Raw genomic sequence first — 19589 nt, 5'->3', positions numbered from 1 at the left:
ATCTGTAAAACCCACCTTCCATCTCACGGCTGCGTCGCCTTCATGCTCCAGGAACATGTGACAAAAGGTGGGGCGCTGTAGTCCTATCCGGGTGAGCCTTCAGTGCGCATGCGTAGATCGGCCGGCTGGCAGCGACTACTTCCTTGCTACGGTGTACGGGTAAGTGTGCTCCCGGGGCGGCTGTGTGCGCATGTGCGAAGTCGGGTAGGTGATTGCTTGGTTTCGTGTCTGCGGCCGAGTTGCAAGGGATGGGGCCCTGTGCCGATGTAATTGTAGGGTCGCCTGGGAGCGGCTGTTCTTCTGTCCTAACTCGGGGAGGGGAGAGAGGTTGAGGAGGTTGGAACCCAGGACTCCTGGGTTCTGGGAAGAGAGAGGGGTCTAGTGGGCTGAGGAGGTTGGGAACCAGAACTTCTGGGTTCTATCTCCATCGTGGGGAAGGGAATTCAGTGGCTAGTTCACAGGGCTGGGACTCAGAGTCACCTTCCCCAGCTTGCTGTATGCTCCTGAACAGGCTTTCTGTCTCTGTACAGTCAATGGGGTGATGATACCAGCTGTACTAATGCGCTGACACCCTGAGATGATCAGTGCTATAGAAGCTTTAGGTATTAGCAGCTGTAGCACTGAGCAAAGGAAGTGTGGCTATGGGGGAGGGAAATGTTCTGCAAATATTAATTTGCATTTGAACGAGAACTGTAGTTTGACCTTTGTTCATGGTGCATAAAACTTGCAAATTTGAGCTTTGCAACATGAATCTTTGCAAAAAACTCATATTAAACTTTAATACCCAACAGAAGCAAACTTTGATTTTTTTTAATATTCATGCCTAACATTCACCCCATGCCCCTGCTCCTGAGGAATAAAAATTTAAATATTTTAAGACTCCTTTCTCTTGTAGTTGCTGAACTTTAACTCTTGCCTTTTATGATATCGTAATTCTATTCCATTTTTGTGTACCTTTGCAGGACACCTTTCAAGGTAACGTTTTAATCATGTAGAAGTCAGAGAATAACTTGTATTTTGTATGTACAGTCAACTTCCAGTGGGCAGTAGGGTGTGTTAAAGAGTAGCTTCACATAAGTAACTGCTGGATTGGAAGGAGAGGCAAAGGCCAGTTTTGATGTGAAGTGACTTTGTTAATGAGGCAGGGCCCAGCCACTAGTATGGTGATTGCACTGGAATTCAGTGCATAAAGCCACACTAGTGCTGTGTCAAAGATTAAGATATTTTATACACTACCTGTCCCTCCAATACATGTGTATTATCACACGTGGCATTAACTTCACAGTCTGTATACGTCACGCAGGCCAGATTTACAGCTGCTGTAACTTAACTTTGAACACATGACTCTTGTGCTTTGAAAATTTGCGTTAATGTAAGGTTTGTATTGTTTATATTGCACTAGTGTTCTCTGTGGGAGAGGGAGAAAAAGACCAAGGGAAGAGAAATCCAAAGAGAATCCACTTGATTGCTCTTTTGGTAAGCATCAGTTTTGTGGTGTATCTCTTGCAGCAATAACCATGGACAGCAGCAGCAGAATTGAGTGCATCTTCTTCAGTGAATTCCACCCAACGTTGGGGCCTAAAATAACGTACCAGGTCAGTGATGCCAGAGTATTTGGGGCAGGGATCTATTGAGTATTCAAACAGGCAGTGAACTGAGGGGATTCAGTCTGCTGTCTCCAGCGCCCAGCCAATGCTGGCCCCATCAGCCAAGGGCCTGCAGCTGAGCCCTGTGTGTCTCTTCAGCTGAACTGTGACATTTTATAATGTGACATCTTATGGCTCTTTACGAAAGTGGCTTTTCACAGGTGCTCACTCTCCTTGTCATGCCTGTAGCCTGTTGCTCGGGTTTCTTATGAGACTGTAGGGTTATGTCTATTGGCTCTTCAATGATACATTATTGTTTCCTTGGCCATGCAGGTCCCGGAGGATTTCATATCCCGAGAGCTCTTTGACACAGTCCAGGTGTACATCATCACCAAACCCGAGCTGCAGAACAAGCTCATCACAGTGTGAGTGCCACTTAGAACTGCACTGAATAATCATAGCAATGAGCAACCACCATTTTTCATAATTTAATTACAGGCTGTGCACAAGATGTCAATGAATTTTAACTACTTGGAAACTTTGAAGAGTCTGCATTTTTTTGAGAGAATTCGGGACAAAGCCTGGCACAGATGCTAAATTTCTTAAATGACTCACTCTCATAAGCTGCTGAACGCGTTTACTTGTAAATTCTCAGAAAATTCATTCTGGGCTCGGAGTAAGGGCTGGGAGTTTGGGGAGGATCCGTTGGATTTTTCATACAAAACAAAGGAGTGTCTATTTTAAAAGCAAAATCTTTCACTATGGAGTTCTGACCAGTGCTTCCAGAACAATTGCAGTTGACAGCTTGTGCCTGTTTCTCTTTGATAGGACTGCTATGGACAAGAAGCTGATTGGCTGCCCAGTTTGTATTGAGCACAAAAAATACAGCCGGAATGCTCTGCTTTTCAATCTGGGCTTTGTTTGTGATACCAGAGCCAAGACTTGTGCATTGGAACCCATCGTGAAGAAATTGGCTGGCTATCTCACCACCTTAGAGGTCAGATTTGGCACTGATGCACCCGTTCAATACCTAATGCTTTTTGTCACGGATCCAGAGAATTGGTGCTACAACCCCAAGCTTTAAAATGATCTCTAGGAGAAACGCCTGTGGTGTGCCAGACCTCCAAGAGGTCTCGCCCTTCCTGCACAGGGTAGGCCCTGTGGTCTGATGTCTTTTTAGATTGAGCTTTCCCAGTCCTTTGTTATCGAGCTGGGGTCTCTACTCAGCTTCCCTGGTGAGAGGTGAGGAAAGCCACCTCCCTCTGGGTAGTTGGTTGCTAGGTGTCGGTGTCCTGGTGAATAGGTTTTCTATTGTCATCTCAGATTTCCCATTGATGTGGGGCCCTCCCGGCCTCAGCCAGTACTTTTCCAATGACCCATTCATGCTTAGACAGCTAGGCCACATTCATACGTGTGTCTCCCAGCCTGCCCTGAAAGCAAACAGCTTTCCCAGCACTGTAAAAAAAAAACCCACCCCCATGAGGGGAGTAGGTACCAGCAGTGGGAGTGTGACTGCTAGCGCTGGTGTACCATCTACACAGCCACTTTACAGCGCTGTAAGTTGCAGCGCTCAGGGATGTGTTTTTTCACCCCCTTGAGCGAGAAAGTTGCAGTGCTGAAAAGTGCCTGTGTTGACAAGGCCTTATTGACATCCATAGATTCCAAGGCCAGAATGGATTCCTGTGATCATCTGGGCTGACCTCCTGTATAACGCAGGCCAGAGAACTTCCCACAATCATTCCTAGAGCAGAGCTTTTAGAAAAACAGCCAGCGTTGATTTACAAATTGTCAGGGAGAATCCACCACCATCCTTAGTAAATTGTTCCAATGGTTAATTAAAAAGCACATAATGCGACACCCATTCACTTTTTGTTTGTTTATTTAAACCAAATGAAATGTCAGATAGTGTCTCTTTCTCACTATTTTCTCTGGTCCATTTCCTGGGAAACTGAGTTCTCGTAATGGAGAAACTCCAGACACTTTTTGTTAAAAATAAGGCTATTTGAAGTCAGGCAGTTTTAATGATTTGTAATAAATAATATGGGGGTGGTTTGTTACTATTGAGTGTGAGTTCATTGATTTCAAATTTCCTTTTTAACAGTAAATGGTATAAGCTTTGTACTTTCAGAATCATGCAGGTGACCATAGTGACTGTATAGGGGAGCTTGTTGTTTGGGTGATGATGTGTGGTGTTTAGGATCAAGAGACGCAACTGTGGTGTTTCTTCCTGAGCAACACTTTGAATGGAAGCTTAAACTTTCAAGTAAGGTATTGACAGCCCGTGGTAAACATCCCTGATCATTCCCATAGATCTGCCAACAGAGCCATGGAAAACCAGACTTGACACTCCTAATATTTCTCAAGTTAAAAACAGCAAGAATTTTTTTTAAAAACATCCTTTCAGGCCTCTGTGCTTGCTTATGCTGTTATGCAGACAAAACTGTACAGGATTGTTTCAGGGGACAAGACAAAGATGCCACGTTTATTATGATAACACAATTTGATTTACGACCAATAACTAATACCTATATACACACACACACATCAGATGTCTGCAGCTGCTGTATAGTTACCAGTCCTGAAGGTAGCTTGAGTCCATGGCTTGATTTTGCAGCTTGGGTTCATAGCTTGTGGCGGCTAACTGGCCAGGAAAGCCGGGCACAAGGAAGGGCTGGGTCTGCCCTCCCATGTTGGCAGCAGAACGTTGCACACACCCCACCTCCTCCCAAAAAAAAGTCTTCCATCTCACTCATCTTTCTTATAGGCTTTTAGTTTGAATCCAGAGTCTGTAGGTCTTGCTGTGTCACGCTGCCTCTGGGTTCAGTGTGATTGATCACCTGTAAGACGTGACTTTTAGCCTTGGACCTGGCTTTGATTTTCCTTCTATTGTACCTTTTTTTTTTTTTAGGGTGGACTTTTCTTTCTTTGTTAGGGCTGTTGTTTGCATCTTCAGCCGTTGGCGTTTGAACTTTATTGCATCGGGACAGACTGGTGCTGGAGGTTGATTCCATCATCCATCCAGACCTCATTCACACATTTAAACTAAACTAATAAGATTACATTAGAGTTTCGCAAAATGAAGGTTGCAGAAGGTTTTTACAAAATGGAGTTTGAGTTACAATATGGACAAGTGTAAGGAGTGGCAAAGAGTGAACAGAAGCTGCAATGTAGACAAGTATAATGAATGGCAAACTGAGCAGAAGTTACAATATTGAAACAGTGCAAGTTTCAGTGATTTAAGCAGCAATTGGATTGAAAGCAAAACTTACAAGGGTAGCTGGCTGAATGCTGTGGCTCTTAACAAGCATCTTAATTGTCAATTAGCCAGTTATTGGGATAACCGGTTTTATGAATGAAAGTTGTTTCATTCATAAAACTTTACTTATGAAGTTATAATAATAAAGTGAATAATTAAAAACAATTTTATTCATCAGTTCTACAACAGCCCTAAACAATAATTCCTTAGGTGAAATCCATTGAGGTCGATGGGAGTTTGAGACTTCGCTGGAGCCAGGATTTCACCCCTTGATCCTGCATAACACATCATGGTGTAAAAGAAAAATTTGTCATTAATTAAGTGAGTGACAGGTTTTCAGGATCAGACTAAAAGTAAGAAAAGAACAAAGGAAAAATTACCAGTGGGGTTTCCGTACTGTATCACCTGCATAATAGCTCCACAGCAGCTTTATAGAGAGATCGGAGGTGGCTTGCTGCTACTGAGAGGCAATGACACTGACCCTGTTCTCTCCTAGCTGGAAAGTGGCTTCATCTCCAGTGAAGAGAGTAAACAAAAGCTGGTGCCAATAATGACCATCCTCCTGGAGGAGCTGAACGCCACTGGGAAATGTACTTTGCCGATCGGTAGGGTCTCTGGACATCTAGCTGTAATGTAGTCTTTTTCTGTGTCCCTTCCTAGCCTCACAGTGAGTCCCTTGGCATCACCTCAGTAGTGGATCCAGTCTGAGGCAGAGGAGCCTCCTGATATAAAGTTTGTAGCTTGGGGGTTTGGGGTCAGACTTGCAGCTCCACCTGTACCCCAACCTTGTGCTGCTTTTTGTGGTATTTGAAGTGTTGCTTGGGGGACATTTGTGGGGGAGGAGCACAGGGGAGAGAAGGGAATTAGATGCACTGGAGGAGTGCACTGTTCCCTTATTGCCTCTGGCATCCCTGGAGTGCCAGGGGCTGTGATTACAGCAGAGTTGGCTACTGCTGGGAACAAAAGGGCAGCTGCTCTATACTGACCAGATTGCTGTAACAGAAGGCTGGTCTACATTGTGGGCAGAATCAATCTAAGATATGCAACTTCGACTTGAACTGTGCTATTCACGTAGCTGAAGTATCTTAGTTCAACTTACCTGGCCGTCCTCAAGGCAGCAAGTTGATTGCACTGGCTCCCCCATCTACTCCGCTTACTCCTCCTGCCGAGGTGGAGTACGGGCATATATTCGGGAATCGATTTATTGCATCTAGACGAGACGTGATAAATCGATCCCTGATAGATCGATTACTACCCGCCGATGCGGCGGGTAGTGTATACGTGGCCAGAGTCTTGCACAGAGGATAGAAGGGGGAGGTTGGCATCTGAGGGTCAAATCCTGCCCTGGTTTCAGCAGCGGGTGCAATTCCCATTGTTCATGGGGTGATACTCACATTGTTATATCAGGGCAGATTTTGGTTGGGAAAGTTGAGAGAGACAGAAGATGTTTGCTAGGAGAACCGAGTGCTTTCCTCTCCTCCTCCTAGATGAATCGAACACCATTCACCTGAAAGTGATCGAGCAGCGGCCAGACCCTCCCATTGTGCAGGAGTACGACGTGCCCGTCTTCACTCTGGACAAGGATGACTTCTTCAATGCCCAGTGGGATCTCACTACTCAGCAGGTCTGTCTGCTTCATCCAGGTGGGGCTGAGCAGGGGAGACGTTCTAATGGGATCATGTCCCATTCCAGCAACTCAGTTAGCTGAATGGAGATGTGATGGGTCGGTTGCGATACCTGGTGCCCAGTGAACAAGGGGTTAACCACAGCTCAGCAACCTGTAGGCCTTGCCTGGGGCCTATAAATCCTCTGCTTGGGAGACAAGAGGAAGGAGAATGCTACTGGGTAGCAGCCCAGCCTTCCCAGGGTCTTAGGACTGGGGAGCTTGATCCCTTTTGTGGAGAAGGCTTTGCTGATTGCAGTGGTATGCCTATGCTGAACCATTCCCAGTGAACATGTGATAAATGGCAACAGCCGTTGCCAATACTGTCCAAATCAAGCAAAGAGGTCCTTTATGGGGAAGTGTTGGCAACGGCTGGTGGGATGGTTAACAAAGTGTTAAATAGTGTGGAACTCTGTGCTGCAGGTGCAGACTCTTCCAAACATGGTTGGAATACAGAGGTACATGTGTTTATAGTGAGATTGCACTGTATTCTCATTCAGCACGGTATCTGTGTTAAATCTCTTCTGATGGTTTCATTGACCCTTTGTGCATGGACCATATTTACTGGAAAATCTGACCTAAGTGGCCTGTGCCTTTTTTGTTCAGTTCTATAACGATATAATTTTCTTCTCCCAGTGCATGTGATTTTGCAGTTGGATACAAGAGTTCTTGGATGTTAGAAGTGCATGTGTCTGGTGCATAGAAACATATCACTGTCTCATGGGAAAAAAGCTACTTTAAGACAGAGATACCATTGAGAGTATGTATCGGTCACTTAAGGGTAAAATACATTGCAGGGATGTTGTGACTTTCCCCAAACAAAACATTATAAACACAGGAAATGTAGAGCTAAATTTAACTGAAGAGAAATCCAAATATATCAGTGCACAGTTAAGGTATCTAAACACGATAATTCTGCCCCATGGTGACACCATTCAATAACCATGCGAATGATGATTGAGGCATTTAATTGTTTGTGGTCATAGATTACATTATCAATCTGAAGACACACTGGATTTCCCTCACACACATGCTCTCCTTGATGTCTCTATAGGGAGTCTCATGTGCAGATTTCCTTCTCTTTGGTCTGATCGCTCTCACATGCTGTCTCCCTAGATCCTGCCGTACATTGATGGATTTCGACACATCCAGAAAATCTCTGCTGAAGCCGACGTGGAGCTCAATTTGGTGCGAATTGCCATCCAGAACCTGCTGTAAGTGCTAATATCTAGGGCATCAGGAAGGAGAAGGACCCCTGATAAGAATACTCACACACATCCGTATACCCACCCTTCTTGTCCTCAGTTCTCACTTTAGTCCTGCGTCCCGATCTCCTTGACACATGGGAATCTGAATTTAGAAGAAATTCCCTGCAGAGTTCCCTGTAGAGGAAGCACTACAGCCTGCAGCTAGTGGAGAGTAATAAAACCTGTGCATTCACTAGGGAAGAGGCTGGTGTTTGAATCTATAATCAGTGATTTCTAATGTTTCATTGTCTGTCTTGCAGATACTATGGGGTGGTGACTCTGGTCTCCATACTTCAGGTGGGTATGGCTGGGAACAAAAGACTCCAGCACATTATTAGCCTGACACATGTGACCTTTAACCTCTGGAGATCTGGTCTCTTGGAAGAAGTCTGCTGGCCTCATGTTAGGCACAGCACAAAACCACCTCGCTGCTGGATAGACTTGGGAGAAGACCTAGGACAAACCCAGTATGGGAGTGCCAGGCTGGTAGTAAGAACCACAATAGGGTTGTAAAGCTTTAATACTGACCTGCAACTCTGTCCTTGGCAGTATGACCGAAGCTGGGACATCGGAATACATGGGACCTGCTATATTTTTTCCCCCATATTCTTTTAATAGTGCCTGGTTTCTGGTACTGTTGGGGAGAGGACTGCATACAGGACACATCTGCTATAACACTCACCTGGGTATAAGCAGAACTGTAGGCCTGGGGCAGCAATGGCTGTAGAATTTGACCAAGCAGAATCACTGGCTAACGATGCCAGATTTAGAAAGGGGAAGAATCTTGTGCTTCTGACATGCAGTTGCACCCTATGCTCTATAAAGGGTAATTCTTCTAGGACAGCACAGTGCTTTGGTTCACATGCCAGTTACACTCCTCTGTGGTTGTCATGTGCTGCAGGTGCTTCTCCTTGGCTGGCTCCACCAAATTGTTTGTCTTGGAGTCCCTAGTGTTATTTGGCTTAAATCCTAGGCCCAGAGCTAAAACTCTTCAGCCTCTGGTTAATAGTAATTTCATCTCTCTCTCTCTCTCCTTCCCAGTACTCAAATGTATACTGTACTACGCCTAAAGTCCAGGATCTGGTGGATGAGAAATGCCTCCAGGAAGAATGTCTCTCTTATGTCACCAAGCAAGGTATAGCAGGCCCCAACTGAGCTATATATGATAAGATTGTGCTGGCCCAGGATATGCTGTCATGGCCTTCTGATTCCTCCAGAGATCTGCTAGGGACTTGGAAACCAAAAGTCCAGCGCTGGCTTTTTCTCCCTCGAGTTTGCTCATGACACAAGGCTGGTAGTGGGGCCTTCAAGTTTGTGCAGTAGGTCCTGTGTTAGTATGTTAATGATCTGACAAAGGAGTTGAGTATTGAGGCAGCAAAAGTTGGAGATGCCACAAAGTTATTTAGGTTAGTCATAGAATCATAGATTATTAGGGTTGGAAGGGACCTCAAGATCATCTAGTCCAAACCCCTGCTCAAAGCAGGACCAATCCCCAAATGGCCCCCTCAAGGATTGAACTCATAACCCTGGGTTTAGCAGGCGAATGCTCAAACCACAGAGCTATCCCTCACCCCAAGTCAAGATGAGGGATGGCTGGGAGGAACTTCAGAGAGACCTATCCAAGTGAGGTGAGTGGCACCACATTGGGAAATGAAACTTGAGTGTTGATAGATGTAAGGTAATGCACAGTGGAAGGGCAAACTGTAACTACTTCCACGCCTGCCAGGGTTCTAAGTCAACTGTGTCAGTTCAAGGAAGGGACCTGGGCATCATTGTACACAGATTAATGGAGACTTGTACTCAGTGGGCAGCTGCAGTTAAAAAAGCAAACCAGATGGCTGGAGGCATAAGGAATGGGGTGGAGAATAATAGACTCTTTTAATGTTTTTATGTAAATCAGTGGGGCAGCCTCATCTGAAATGCTCTATGTAGTTCTGGCCACCCAGCCCCAAAAGGATATTGGAGAATCAGAGGGGTTAAGAAAAGAGTGAGAATAGAAAAACTGGGGTCATCATCTTAGAAAGGAGATGACGAAGAGGGGATGCGATAGAAGTCTATAAAATAATGAATGGGCTAGAGAAGGGAGGTGAGGAGTTTCTGTTCTCCCTGTGATGTAACACAAGAACAAGGGGACATCAAACAAAATTAAAAGGTAGCAAATTCAAAAAAGGAAATACATTTTCCCACCATGTATAATTAAATGTTTTGCAGGATGTTGCAGAGGCCAAGAATATAACAGAATTTAAAAAGGGATTGAATAATGATATGGATGGCAAGAGTAGCCAGTTACCATAATTAATGATAACACAATTAGAAGGAATATTAAACCTTGTGCTTCAGGTTTTAAGACAATTTCTAACTATTAGAGACCAGGATGCTATTTAATCTGCATCCCAAATCAACTACTGCAGAGTTCTTACATCTCTCTCTGACTCAGCTGGTGCTGGCTTCTGTCAGAGACAGGTGGCTGGGCTGGATGGACCTCAGCTCTGATCCAGTGTGTCCATTTCCTATGAGCTTGGTAAGAGCGAAACCACATTGGGAGCACTTCTCCAGGCAAGAATGATGTGTCCCATTGCACGACTTGGTCCTGATACTCAGACCCGAGGTGATACCATCTTTCAGCTGAGATGCTAAACCAGGGTCTTGTGAAGTCCCACGTGTTCTGGTAGAACATCACGATCTCAGAGTCTGGGATAAGCCGTGTGTCCTGACCAACGTTCCCTCCTTCTGATTGGTGCAATATCCAAGATGCATGACCTGCAGAGCACACAAAGGCAGCTCCATATTTCTGTGTTGATACCGTTCCACCACCATTTAACTTGGGGATGGTAGTGAGATTGGCCAGGCCCTGTTAATCTCCAGGACAATCTTTTCCTTAGCTCTATCCCCTGGTCAGTGGTGTCTCTCTTCCCCACAGGTCACAAAAGAGCCAGTCTGAGAGACGTGTTCCAGCTCTACTGTGGGCTGAGCCCTGGGACGACGGTGCGAGACCTCATCTGCCGCTACACCCTGCAGCTCCAGAGAGTGGATGAAAGGTCTGAGGCTGCATCCCCTTTCCGAAGGAAGCTCTGAGGATGAGGCCATGACATTACTGCATGCCAGTGGAAGTGCAGATGTATGCCAGTGGCTCAGTGATGCGGGAAGCCCATGGCTAGTTAGCAGAGCTAGCTTAGGGTGTCCCCCTCTATCATTCACCCAACTTTACATATGGGGCAACTGAGGCACAGCAGCAAAGTGACTTACCCAGGGTCACACAGTGAAGCTGCAGCAGAGGCAGGCACACAGCCCAGGTTTCCTGACTCTGATTCTTGCTCTAGTACCTTCCTTTTTCAGAGTCATACTGAGATTATGGTTTACTTTCTGTCCACCACACAACTCAACAGTTAGGGCTGCTGGGTCAAGTCCTCCTCATTGGTGTGTAACCTCTAAACCTGCTGGCAGGTCACTTGCTCGGTATTCTGACTTGGCTCGAGCTGGAGGAGAAGCTGGGTTGGAGCTTAGCCCCCACTGATATTTGAGACTATGTGGCTGGTGAATGGACCCTTCCAACTTAGGTTTCCTGGGATGGCAGCCTTTCTGAGAGCAATTCCTTCTTCTCTCAGGAAGCTCGTCCAGTTCGGTTTGATGAAAGGCCTCATCCGACGGCTCCAGAAGTATCCCGTGAAGATAGTGCGGGATGAGAAAAGTCACCCAGCCCGGCTGTACACGGGCTGCCACAGCTACGATGAGATCTGCTGTAAAACAGGTACAGGAATCCAGCTTTGTGTGTGAGGGAGGGAGGAGAGACCAAGCATGGCTCAGCAGTAGGAGGGGGTGTTAATTCAAGGTCCGTAACATTTGGTACTCTAGGATTTGCATTGCAGTAGCACCTATGAGCTGCAGTCATTGCATTAGGCTCTGTACTGCTGTGGGAGGGATTTTGTTCTTGCAATTTGGATGAGTAGCAGCAATATTGCAAGAGTTGCAAGGCACTGGACAAACCCACTTGATCAAATGGAATAACTTGCAGACATTGCCCAACTTCACCTTGTAACAAACCTAGCTGAGAGCCGTTTTCCAGCCGTGCTGCGCCCTAACAGTGGGAACTCAGGACCCCGGAAGAGGTTCTGGCTCAGGAGACCCTTTCAGCAGAATCCATTTGATGATTTTTTTTTCCTGGCCCTTTCTTGAATCCTGTTTAGACAGCAAAATGTCTGCTGTGTGTTCACAGTAGGGTCGCTGCTAGCATAAGGCAGTGCTGCATGCAGCTCATAGAAGTTTAAAGTCTAGAACAGATGCAGAACACACAGTTCAGCCGTATGCTAGAGACTTTAGAGAGAGATGCAGAAGGAATCTCGTGGCGATCGCTGAAAGGCTCAATGGATAGGTGTGTTTTGGAGAGGGAGCTGGCTGTAGGAGGGGATTTGAGAGCTGAGTACTTCAGAAGGGTATTGGATGAACCTTTTTTCCTCTGGAGATTTTGGATTTAAAAGTGGATACGTCCCACACCTAGCACGAACTTAGTGGTCTTAATTAGATCCCCACTGAAGGAATAGCTGTCAATGTCTCAACCGCTGGACTGATTGGGGCGCTGGAGTGTCTGCTCAGGACCAGCCTAAGAGAGGGGTTGGCATAGGGAACTTACAGGTGAGGGGGAGTGATGCATGAGCCATTGAGATCACTGGCTATACCAGTGAGGGAGGATGTTCTCTGGAAAGGGCTAAAACTGAAATGGGCGTCAGAGGTGAGGAGTTTTTTGGGCAAGATTGCAAAAGTGCGGGTGTCAGAGGTCAAGATAAGTTGGCAAAGCAGAACAGGGGAAACTGGCACAGTGCCAGTCTACATTGAGTCTTCCTTTTATCAGACATGGCCATCAGCACTGAAATGGTAATTGCCGAGATAGCCAGGATCAAACTGTGATATCTGGCTGGTCTAGGTCTCTGTTTTAGCCCCACTTTTCCAGTGACCAAGCTGGGAGAGACAAAATCCAGAATCTGTGGATTCACTGTTGAGCCATTCTTCAGCTCAAACCAAGACCCAGTGGCTGGAGCATGAGAGTTGAGGACTCAACTCAACATAATCAGGTGTTTTAGTATTGTGTCACCACTCTGCCTGCCTTTCCCCCCATTAGCAATAACAGGGACTTTGGTTGGCAGAGTGGACTCACGTTAGTGCCATAGATGTGCTGGTTCTAACACTGTTGTTCTCTGCTTCTTCTTGAGGCATGAGCTACCGAGAGCTGGATGAGAGACTGGAGAGTGATCCCAACATCATTGTTTGCTGGAAGTGAATCTCCCTTGGGGAAGTACCAGCAGCACCCTGCCCCACAGGGAAAAGAACACTGGAAAAGGATGGCTGAGCTGTCCACATTGCGGAGAGAAACTGAGACCCCTGACTGCGGCTCTCTCAAGTGACTTGGTTCCTTTAGTGGAGAGTATGTTGTGTATTTCAGGCTAATGCTGCTTGGAGAAAGTGAGAGAGAACTCACGTCGAATGTCTTTGCATTCCTCCACAATGGCAAAGCATAGGTCCCACCTCTCAGCGCAAAGTGCTGGGCAGCCGCTTTTTGCCATGTGCCGCTGAAATCATCGATTCCATGGTGTCTGTGCCGGCCTTCTTGCTGCTGGTTTAGGTCACATAGAAACACTGTCATCGCTATATTGGGGGTTGTTGCAGGGTATTGCTGCACATACAATCTACATATGGAACATCTGAGTCCTTGTCTTAAAAGGGAAGGGGCTGGTTTCCTTCCCACCAGAAGCACTGATAGTTTTGCCCCAACTATTTCTTCTCAAGCCTCCCCCATTGCAGCTGGGAATGAAACACCTATGCTTACTGTTCTGTGGATCTAGCAGCAGAGGGTGCTGTAGGAGTGGAGTAGCCAGGTTAGGTAAAGGGAGCGGGGGCTGAGTGAGTGAATATAGTAATAAAACTGTTGAAATTGCATTTTGAAGTTTTAGTGAATTTCCAGCTTCGTGGAGGATGGAAACTGGGGGTGTGAGCTGGTGTTCTAATGGGACTAAAAGGTCATTGCTTAGAACTCGTCTGGCTTTGGTTATGATGGGTGCTGTGTGGGAGGGGAAATGATTGATTACTGTCTATTGTCGAATGCAGACTTTCCCAACCTGTGGGTCACACCCCAAAACTGGGTTGCCAGAATGCTTCAAAGGGTAGCATGGCAACTCCTGTCCAATGGGGCGGGCTGGGCTCACCTCTCTGCTCTAGGCACTGCAGCATCTGGAGCCACTCAGGTTTGGCCCAGCCACTATGATGGCAAGAGTCCAAGTAGGTCAAATTTGAGTGAATGGCACCACAACCCAACTCCACTCTCACAAATTTGGTCCAGTCAGGGGGCAGGGCCAAACCAGCGGTTGCAGCACCTGGAGCAGAGAGCCAGGCCCAAACAGCATCACAGCGAAGGAGCTGCCACTGTGGGGAGTGCTGAACAGGACCCAATCCCCCAAGGGGACAGAAGCTGACTGAAACCACTATAGGGCAGGGCTGTAACTGGGGTGGGATGAGTGGGAGCAGTTGCCCAGGTCACAAAGCTGCAGGGGTGGCTCAGGCTGGTAACACCAGGGGACTCGGGGAGGGAGCGCCACCTAAGTCATCTCAGTGAGTCCCTCACTGGACAGGCACAATGGAATGTAACAAGTCAGCATGAAGTGTCCACGCATGTGTGTGTGTTTTGGGGGGAGGGAGTACAGTAAATTGCAAATTAGCAGGGACAGAACTTTAAAAATACTGCTTGGATCTGTACCAAGAGGCAGTGCCTGCTGTTCATTTCTCCCTCAAAGGCACCCTGTGCTCCTGCTATTGTCAGGCACCCATTGGTGTGGGAGCAGTACAGTGGCAGGGCTTCTCCATGCAGTGAGAGGCTGGGATCTGTTGATGAGGGAGCAGTGCCGGGATCCATGACAGGACCTCTCCGGAGCAATGGGACACTGGTAGTTGGTGATGGGGGAGCAGTGCAGGGATTCAGGGCCTCCCCAGTGCAGCAGGGGGACTGGTGCCCATTGGTACGGCAGCAGTACCAGGGTATGGGGCAGGGGCTTTCTGGGGCCTATTGGTGTGGGAGCAGGTACGGGACAGGGGAGCAGGGCTGGGGTATGGGGCAGGATCTCTCTGGTGCAGGGGGGGACTGGTGCCCACTGGCATGGGAGCAGGGCTGGGATACATAGCAGGGCCTCTGGGGAGGAATGTGACAGTGGTACTTGTTAGTGGGGGCCTCTCTGGTGCAGCGAGGGGACTGGTGCCCATTGGTGGGGGGGCAGGGATGTGGTACAGGGCAGGGGTCTCAGGTGCCCACCGAGGGGGGAGCGGGTACGGGGGCAGGGCCTCTCCCTCTGAGCCCACCTGTGCCCCCAGGGACGGTGATGCTACTGCAGAGGGCACTTGGCTCTCTGCTCCCCTCGCCCTGCCCCGTGCCTGCGGGCGGGGGAGACAGACGTTGCGGGGGGGGCGGACAGTTGAGCTCACAGCCAGGCCCGAGGGAGGGGCGGGGCCGAGCCCGGCGCTCCTAATGGGGCGGGTGGGGTTGCCGGGCGCGCGCAGCCGGCATGCGCGCTTGCAAAGCCGCCCGCCGCCGTCGGTCTCCATGGTGACGGCGTGGGGCCATGGCGGAGGTGGCCGCGGTGCTGCTGCCGGGGGAGGCCGAGGCCCTGGTGCAGGCGCTGCGGAGCGGCCCGCTGCGGAACACCGGGGACCGCGGGTCCGAGACGGGGGGTCCCCCACGAAGCCGGGCTGTGGGGCGCGGGCCTGGCAGGGTTGGGGGCAGGGTGTGGGAGAGGCCCCCGGACGTTAAGGGGCGAGATGTGGAGCGGGGTCCCCAGTTGAGCTGGGGGCGGGGGCAAGGTGTGTACAGTCCCTTAGGGGGGTAAGGGGGGGCGTGGGGTGAGTCCCCCGACGGGAGGGACCTGGAGCGTGAGGGGAAGGGAGTCAACAGGGGTTGGGTTGAGTTGAGTGGGGGGTTGTGTGGGCGGGGGGCAGATGTGAGTCCCGGGTGGGTTTGAGGAGTTGCTCCTCAGGCAAAGGTGAGCCCCACCATATCTGGGGAGATGGGCCGTTTGCGGGAAGAAGCCCTCCAGTTCCAGGGGAGGCGCCTGTTTGGGGATGTGATGAGTCCCTCAGAGGGGGGCAAGCATCCGCCTGGGTTGGGGGTTTGTCTCTGAGTGGGGAAGGTGGCATGGAGGGGAGCTGGGGTGCCATGGGATGTGGACACTGACTCCCCTACCCCTGCTCCCGCTCCCTAGATGGCTCCGGCAGCACGAGGCCATCGAGAAGCTGAACATGCAGGCCATTCTGAGCGCCTCTGCTGGCCAGGAACAGCTCCTCATCGAGCTGCTGGTGAACTATGCCAAGGTGAGTACTATGCAAGCCACAGGGAGCTGGGGGATAAGAGCACCCTCCCCCATGGGGGCAGCATCCAGTGGACAAGACAGAGAGGGAAAGCTCTGCAGGGCCCCATTCACCCTTCTCTGCCAACCAAGCCTAGTCAACCTTGCCCCCTACAGTGCCTAGTCCAAGTGGGCTCCTGCCTCTTTCTTTGGGGAGATGCATGCACTAATTCACCTTACTTCAGGGAATGTGTCCTGATATGGAGCCCAAATTTTCTTCTGCTCAAAAACACTCTGTGGTAATCAAATTCTCTCCCTGCTTGGCATCTGCACCCCTCCAAAACTATGTAGTTAGCCCTGTTTGTGACACTGCACTCTGGACCTCAGTCATTTAGCCACATTATAGATTCATAGATTTTAAGGCCAGAAGAGATCATTCTCATCATCTAGTCTGACTTTCTGAATAATGTAGGCCACAGAGCAGGGGTAGTAACCTATGGCACATGTGCCAAAGGTGGCCACAAACTGATTTTCAGTGGCACTTACACTGCCCGGGTCCTGGCCACCGGTCCAGGGGGCTCTGCATTTTAATTTAATTTTAAATTAAGCTTCTTAAAGATTTTTAAAAACCTTATTTACTTTACTTACAACAATAGTTTAGTTATATATTATAGACTTATAAAAAGATGTTATACCAATAAAAACTAGCAGGATCTTAAAGGGGACAAGACATTTGTCACATTTATTGTAAATACCATAATAAAATAAAAGATAACACCAAACAATGTTGTTTGGTTACTTATTCCTATGATTATATATATATATATATATATCCATTCACACAATCATTCATACAAGTTCTGTGTAGATATTATAGTTACCAGCCTAAAGTTGCTTGTGACAGAATACTGGCCAGGTACTCTGTACACAAGAGTGGAGCCGAGTCCGGGTCAGGTGCACCTGATGCTCCTGGAGGCTGGCAGCAGAACCATAGACTCAAAGTCCTCAGTCTTCAGAGTCCAGCTTTATAGGGATTTTTCCCTATGTTAGTTCATGGGAGTTGCTTCATTCTGCTGTTGTTAAATTAATCAGCAGGTGGCTGGCTCCATGTTGGCAGCAGAATGTTACCCAAAGTCTCTTATCTCACCCTTCTTTTGTACAGGCTTTTAGTTTGGATTCAAAGTCTATAGGTCTTGCTGTGTCACGCTGCCTTTGGGTTTGGATTGATCACCCGTCAATTGCAGGCGTGATTTTCAGCCTTGAACCTGGCTTTGATCTTCCTTCTGTTGTTCTTTTGTCCTTTTCTTTTTAGGGTGGATGCTTTTTACTTTGTTTCACTGTTGTCTAGGTCTTCAGCCGTTGGTAGTTGAACTTCACCTCATCAGGACAGGCTGGGGCTGGAGGTTGATTTTATCATCCATACATGCCTCATTCACACATCTAAACTAACTAATAAGATTACAGCAGGGTTTGCAAAAATGAAGGTTGGAGGAAGCTTTTACAAAATGGAGTGAGCGTTTTAAAATGGGGTTTGAATTACAATATGGCAAACAGTGAACAGAAGTTACAATGCAGGCAAGTGTAGTGAATGGTGAACAGAAGTTACATTAATAATGTGAATAATTAAAAACAATTTCATTTATCAGTTCTACAAAGAGACTTCCTAAAAATGTTAAAATGTATTACTGGCATGCAAAACCTTAAATTAGAGTGAATAAATGAAGACTCGGCACACCACTTATGAAAGGTTGCCGACCCCTGCCACAGAGTTCCACACAGTGATACCTGCATTAAACCCATATCTCATGGTTGAGCTAGCGCATAGTTTTTTAGAATGAGACAGCCAAGCTTGAGTTAAAGACTTCAAGTGACAGAGAATCTACCACATCCCTAGATAAATTGTTCTACCCATTGTTAAAAATGTGTGCCTTATTTTCTAGCCTAAATTTGTTACACCGTTGGCTTGTGTTCTTTCCTCCCAGTAACCCTCCTCAGTCCCCAAAGCATAGTTGTTGCTGTCCGCTGTACTCCCTCCAGTTTGTCTATATTCTGAGTAAGAACAACCCCAGAACTGAACATTGAATGCAAGTTTGGTTGTACCAGAGAGGGACTGTTACTAAACAAAGTGAGTCTCTCTGTCCATGAGGTCATGGGCTATGCTTATCTCTGATGTAACACTGAAGTCAGTGGAGCTCATCTCAGAGATAAATTTGGTCAGCTGGAAATGTTGCTGATGTATTAGGAAATAGACTAGCAGGACTCTGCCTCCCTCCTTTGCCTGCACCAGATGCACTGTCCCATCTCACCCAATGGAAGGGTGGGGACAGATACTGATCTCAGAAATGACTGTCAAGGGGATGAAGCAGATAATATGACGATGAGGCACATGAAAGTACCTAGATGAACAGTGTAACAAAACTGCCAACTCTGAGAGCTGCAGTTTGTCCCAGCATCTTCTCCACTAGGACTAAAATTCTCATATGGCACTTGGCTTCTCTGTACGTTTTCTCTTGCCTGAAAGGTTTCACTTTCCACAGTCTGTTCTTCTGTCCAGATCCCTACTCTCATCGAGGAATTGATCTCTGTGGAGATCTGGAAGCACAAAGTGTTCCCTGTCCTGTGCCAGCTGGAGGATTTCAAGCCAAAAAGCACCTTTCCCATCTACTTGGTGGTGAGTACAGAGAGGTTTTGAAGAACAAACATACAGTATTCATGTGCATTGTCATGATCTAGAATGTCTTGCAGGGTGGTAGCACTGCATGGCACTTCTGCTTCAACAGGCATGCTTCACAAGACACCTTGTCCAGATTCCAATAAGGCTTTTCATATGGTAGCTACATGTGAGTCATTTTCACAGGAAAAACTCTTACAAAACACAAATTCTGTCTGACAGTCACTGTTCACAAGGGCTGAATGGGAGAGAAAAGGTTTTAGGCAATGGCTTAATGATAAAATAACTTATCCTTATTTACATAGGGCCTTTCTTCTCAAGGATCCCAAAGAACTGCTTTTCACAAGGCTCACTTCTCCCGCCTTTGAAATGCTGCCACCCCTGTGGTGGAGGGAGCATTGCAGCTGTTTAACAGCACACATAGCAACACTACCTAAGTTTAGGACAGGAAGTGAGGAAGGATCTCCTATCCAGTTGAAACTACAGTGGAAATTTTGACAGCCAGCAAAATGTAATCACCTGTCCTAGACTTTGGCCAGGACACTGGGGTAGCTGCTGCCCCTTTAAAAACAGCCATAGAATTGTGAATGACCGAAAGTTCTCAGGGCTGATCGTTTACATTTAGTTCAAGCGCTGAACGTTTATGGTATTCTGGGCATTTAACAGGGCACTAAAAATCTCTTGCTTCTAAAAACAGAGAGACCGTCTTTTCTGCTGAGTTTCATTGCCTTTTAGTTAGCGCAGTTCACAGGTGTTCCTGCTGTTGATTGACAGGATTCCACACTGTTTGTACCCAGCATGTATGTGGAGGAAAGACAGTCCAGTAAATTCTTTGGGATTCTAAGAAA

The 19589-nt window shown here is 47.5% G+C and overlaps 2 protein-coding genes across 7 annotated transcripts in view; both read left to right on the top strand.

The window, feature by feature from the left end:
• The first annotated feature begins 102 nt into the window (after window positions 1–102).
• Window positions 103–13680, top strand: NPRL2 (NPR2 like, GATOR1 complex subunit). Of its 6 annotated transcripts, none has more exons than XM_032781457.2 (12): window positions 103–159; window positions 1510–1595; window positions 1920–2011; window positions 2415–2583; window positions 5339–5447; window positions 6330–6466; window positions 7622–7719; window positions 8013–8049; window positions 8794–8887; window positions 10673–10790; window positions 11358–11500; window positions 12957–13680. In XM_032781457.2, exons 2-12 carry the CDS (start codon window positions 1518–1520, stop codon window positions 13022–13024), a joined length of 1143 nt encoding a protein of 380 aa, XP_032637348.1. In that variant the 5' UTR covers window positions 103–159; window positions 1510–1517; the 3' UTR covers window positions 13025–13680. The 6 variants fall into 6 exon arrangements, with proteins under 6 accessions (XP_032637348.1, XP_032637347.1, XP_032637350.1 ...); XM_032781456.2 differs by having other exon boundaries at window positions 105–204; XM_032781453.2 differs by lacking the exon at window positions 103–159 and adding an exon at window positions 162–204 and having other exon boundaries at window positions 1403–1595.
• Window positions 13681–15350: 1670 nt separating this feature from the next.
• ZMYND10 (zinc finger MYND-type containing 10) overlaps window positions 15351–19589 on the top strand; it is a 21716-nt gene continuing 17477 nt past the window's right edge. Inside the window, exons 1-3 of the mRNA XM_075073060.1 lie at window positions 15351–15445; window positions 15987–16095; window positions 18625–18741. Coding sequence (XP_074929161.1) covers window positions 15351–15445; window positions 15987–16095; window positions 18625–18741 — 321 coding nt within the window. The remainder of the gene's footprint in view (window positions 15446–15986; window positions 16096–18624; window positions 18742–19589) is intronic.

The sequence above is a fragment of the Chelonoidis abingdonii genome, chromosome 16 (genome assembly GCF_003597395.2).
Source record: "Chelonoidis abingdonii isolate Lonesome George chromosome 16, CheloAbing_2.0, whole genome shotgun sequence".
NCBI classification, from domain to species: domain Eukaryota; kingdom Metazoa; phylum Chordata; order Testudines; family Testudinidae; genus Chelonoidis; species Chelonoidis abingdonii.
Note: the sequence above shows the minus strand (reverse complement) of the source record. Positions and strands in the feature narration are given on the sequence as shown.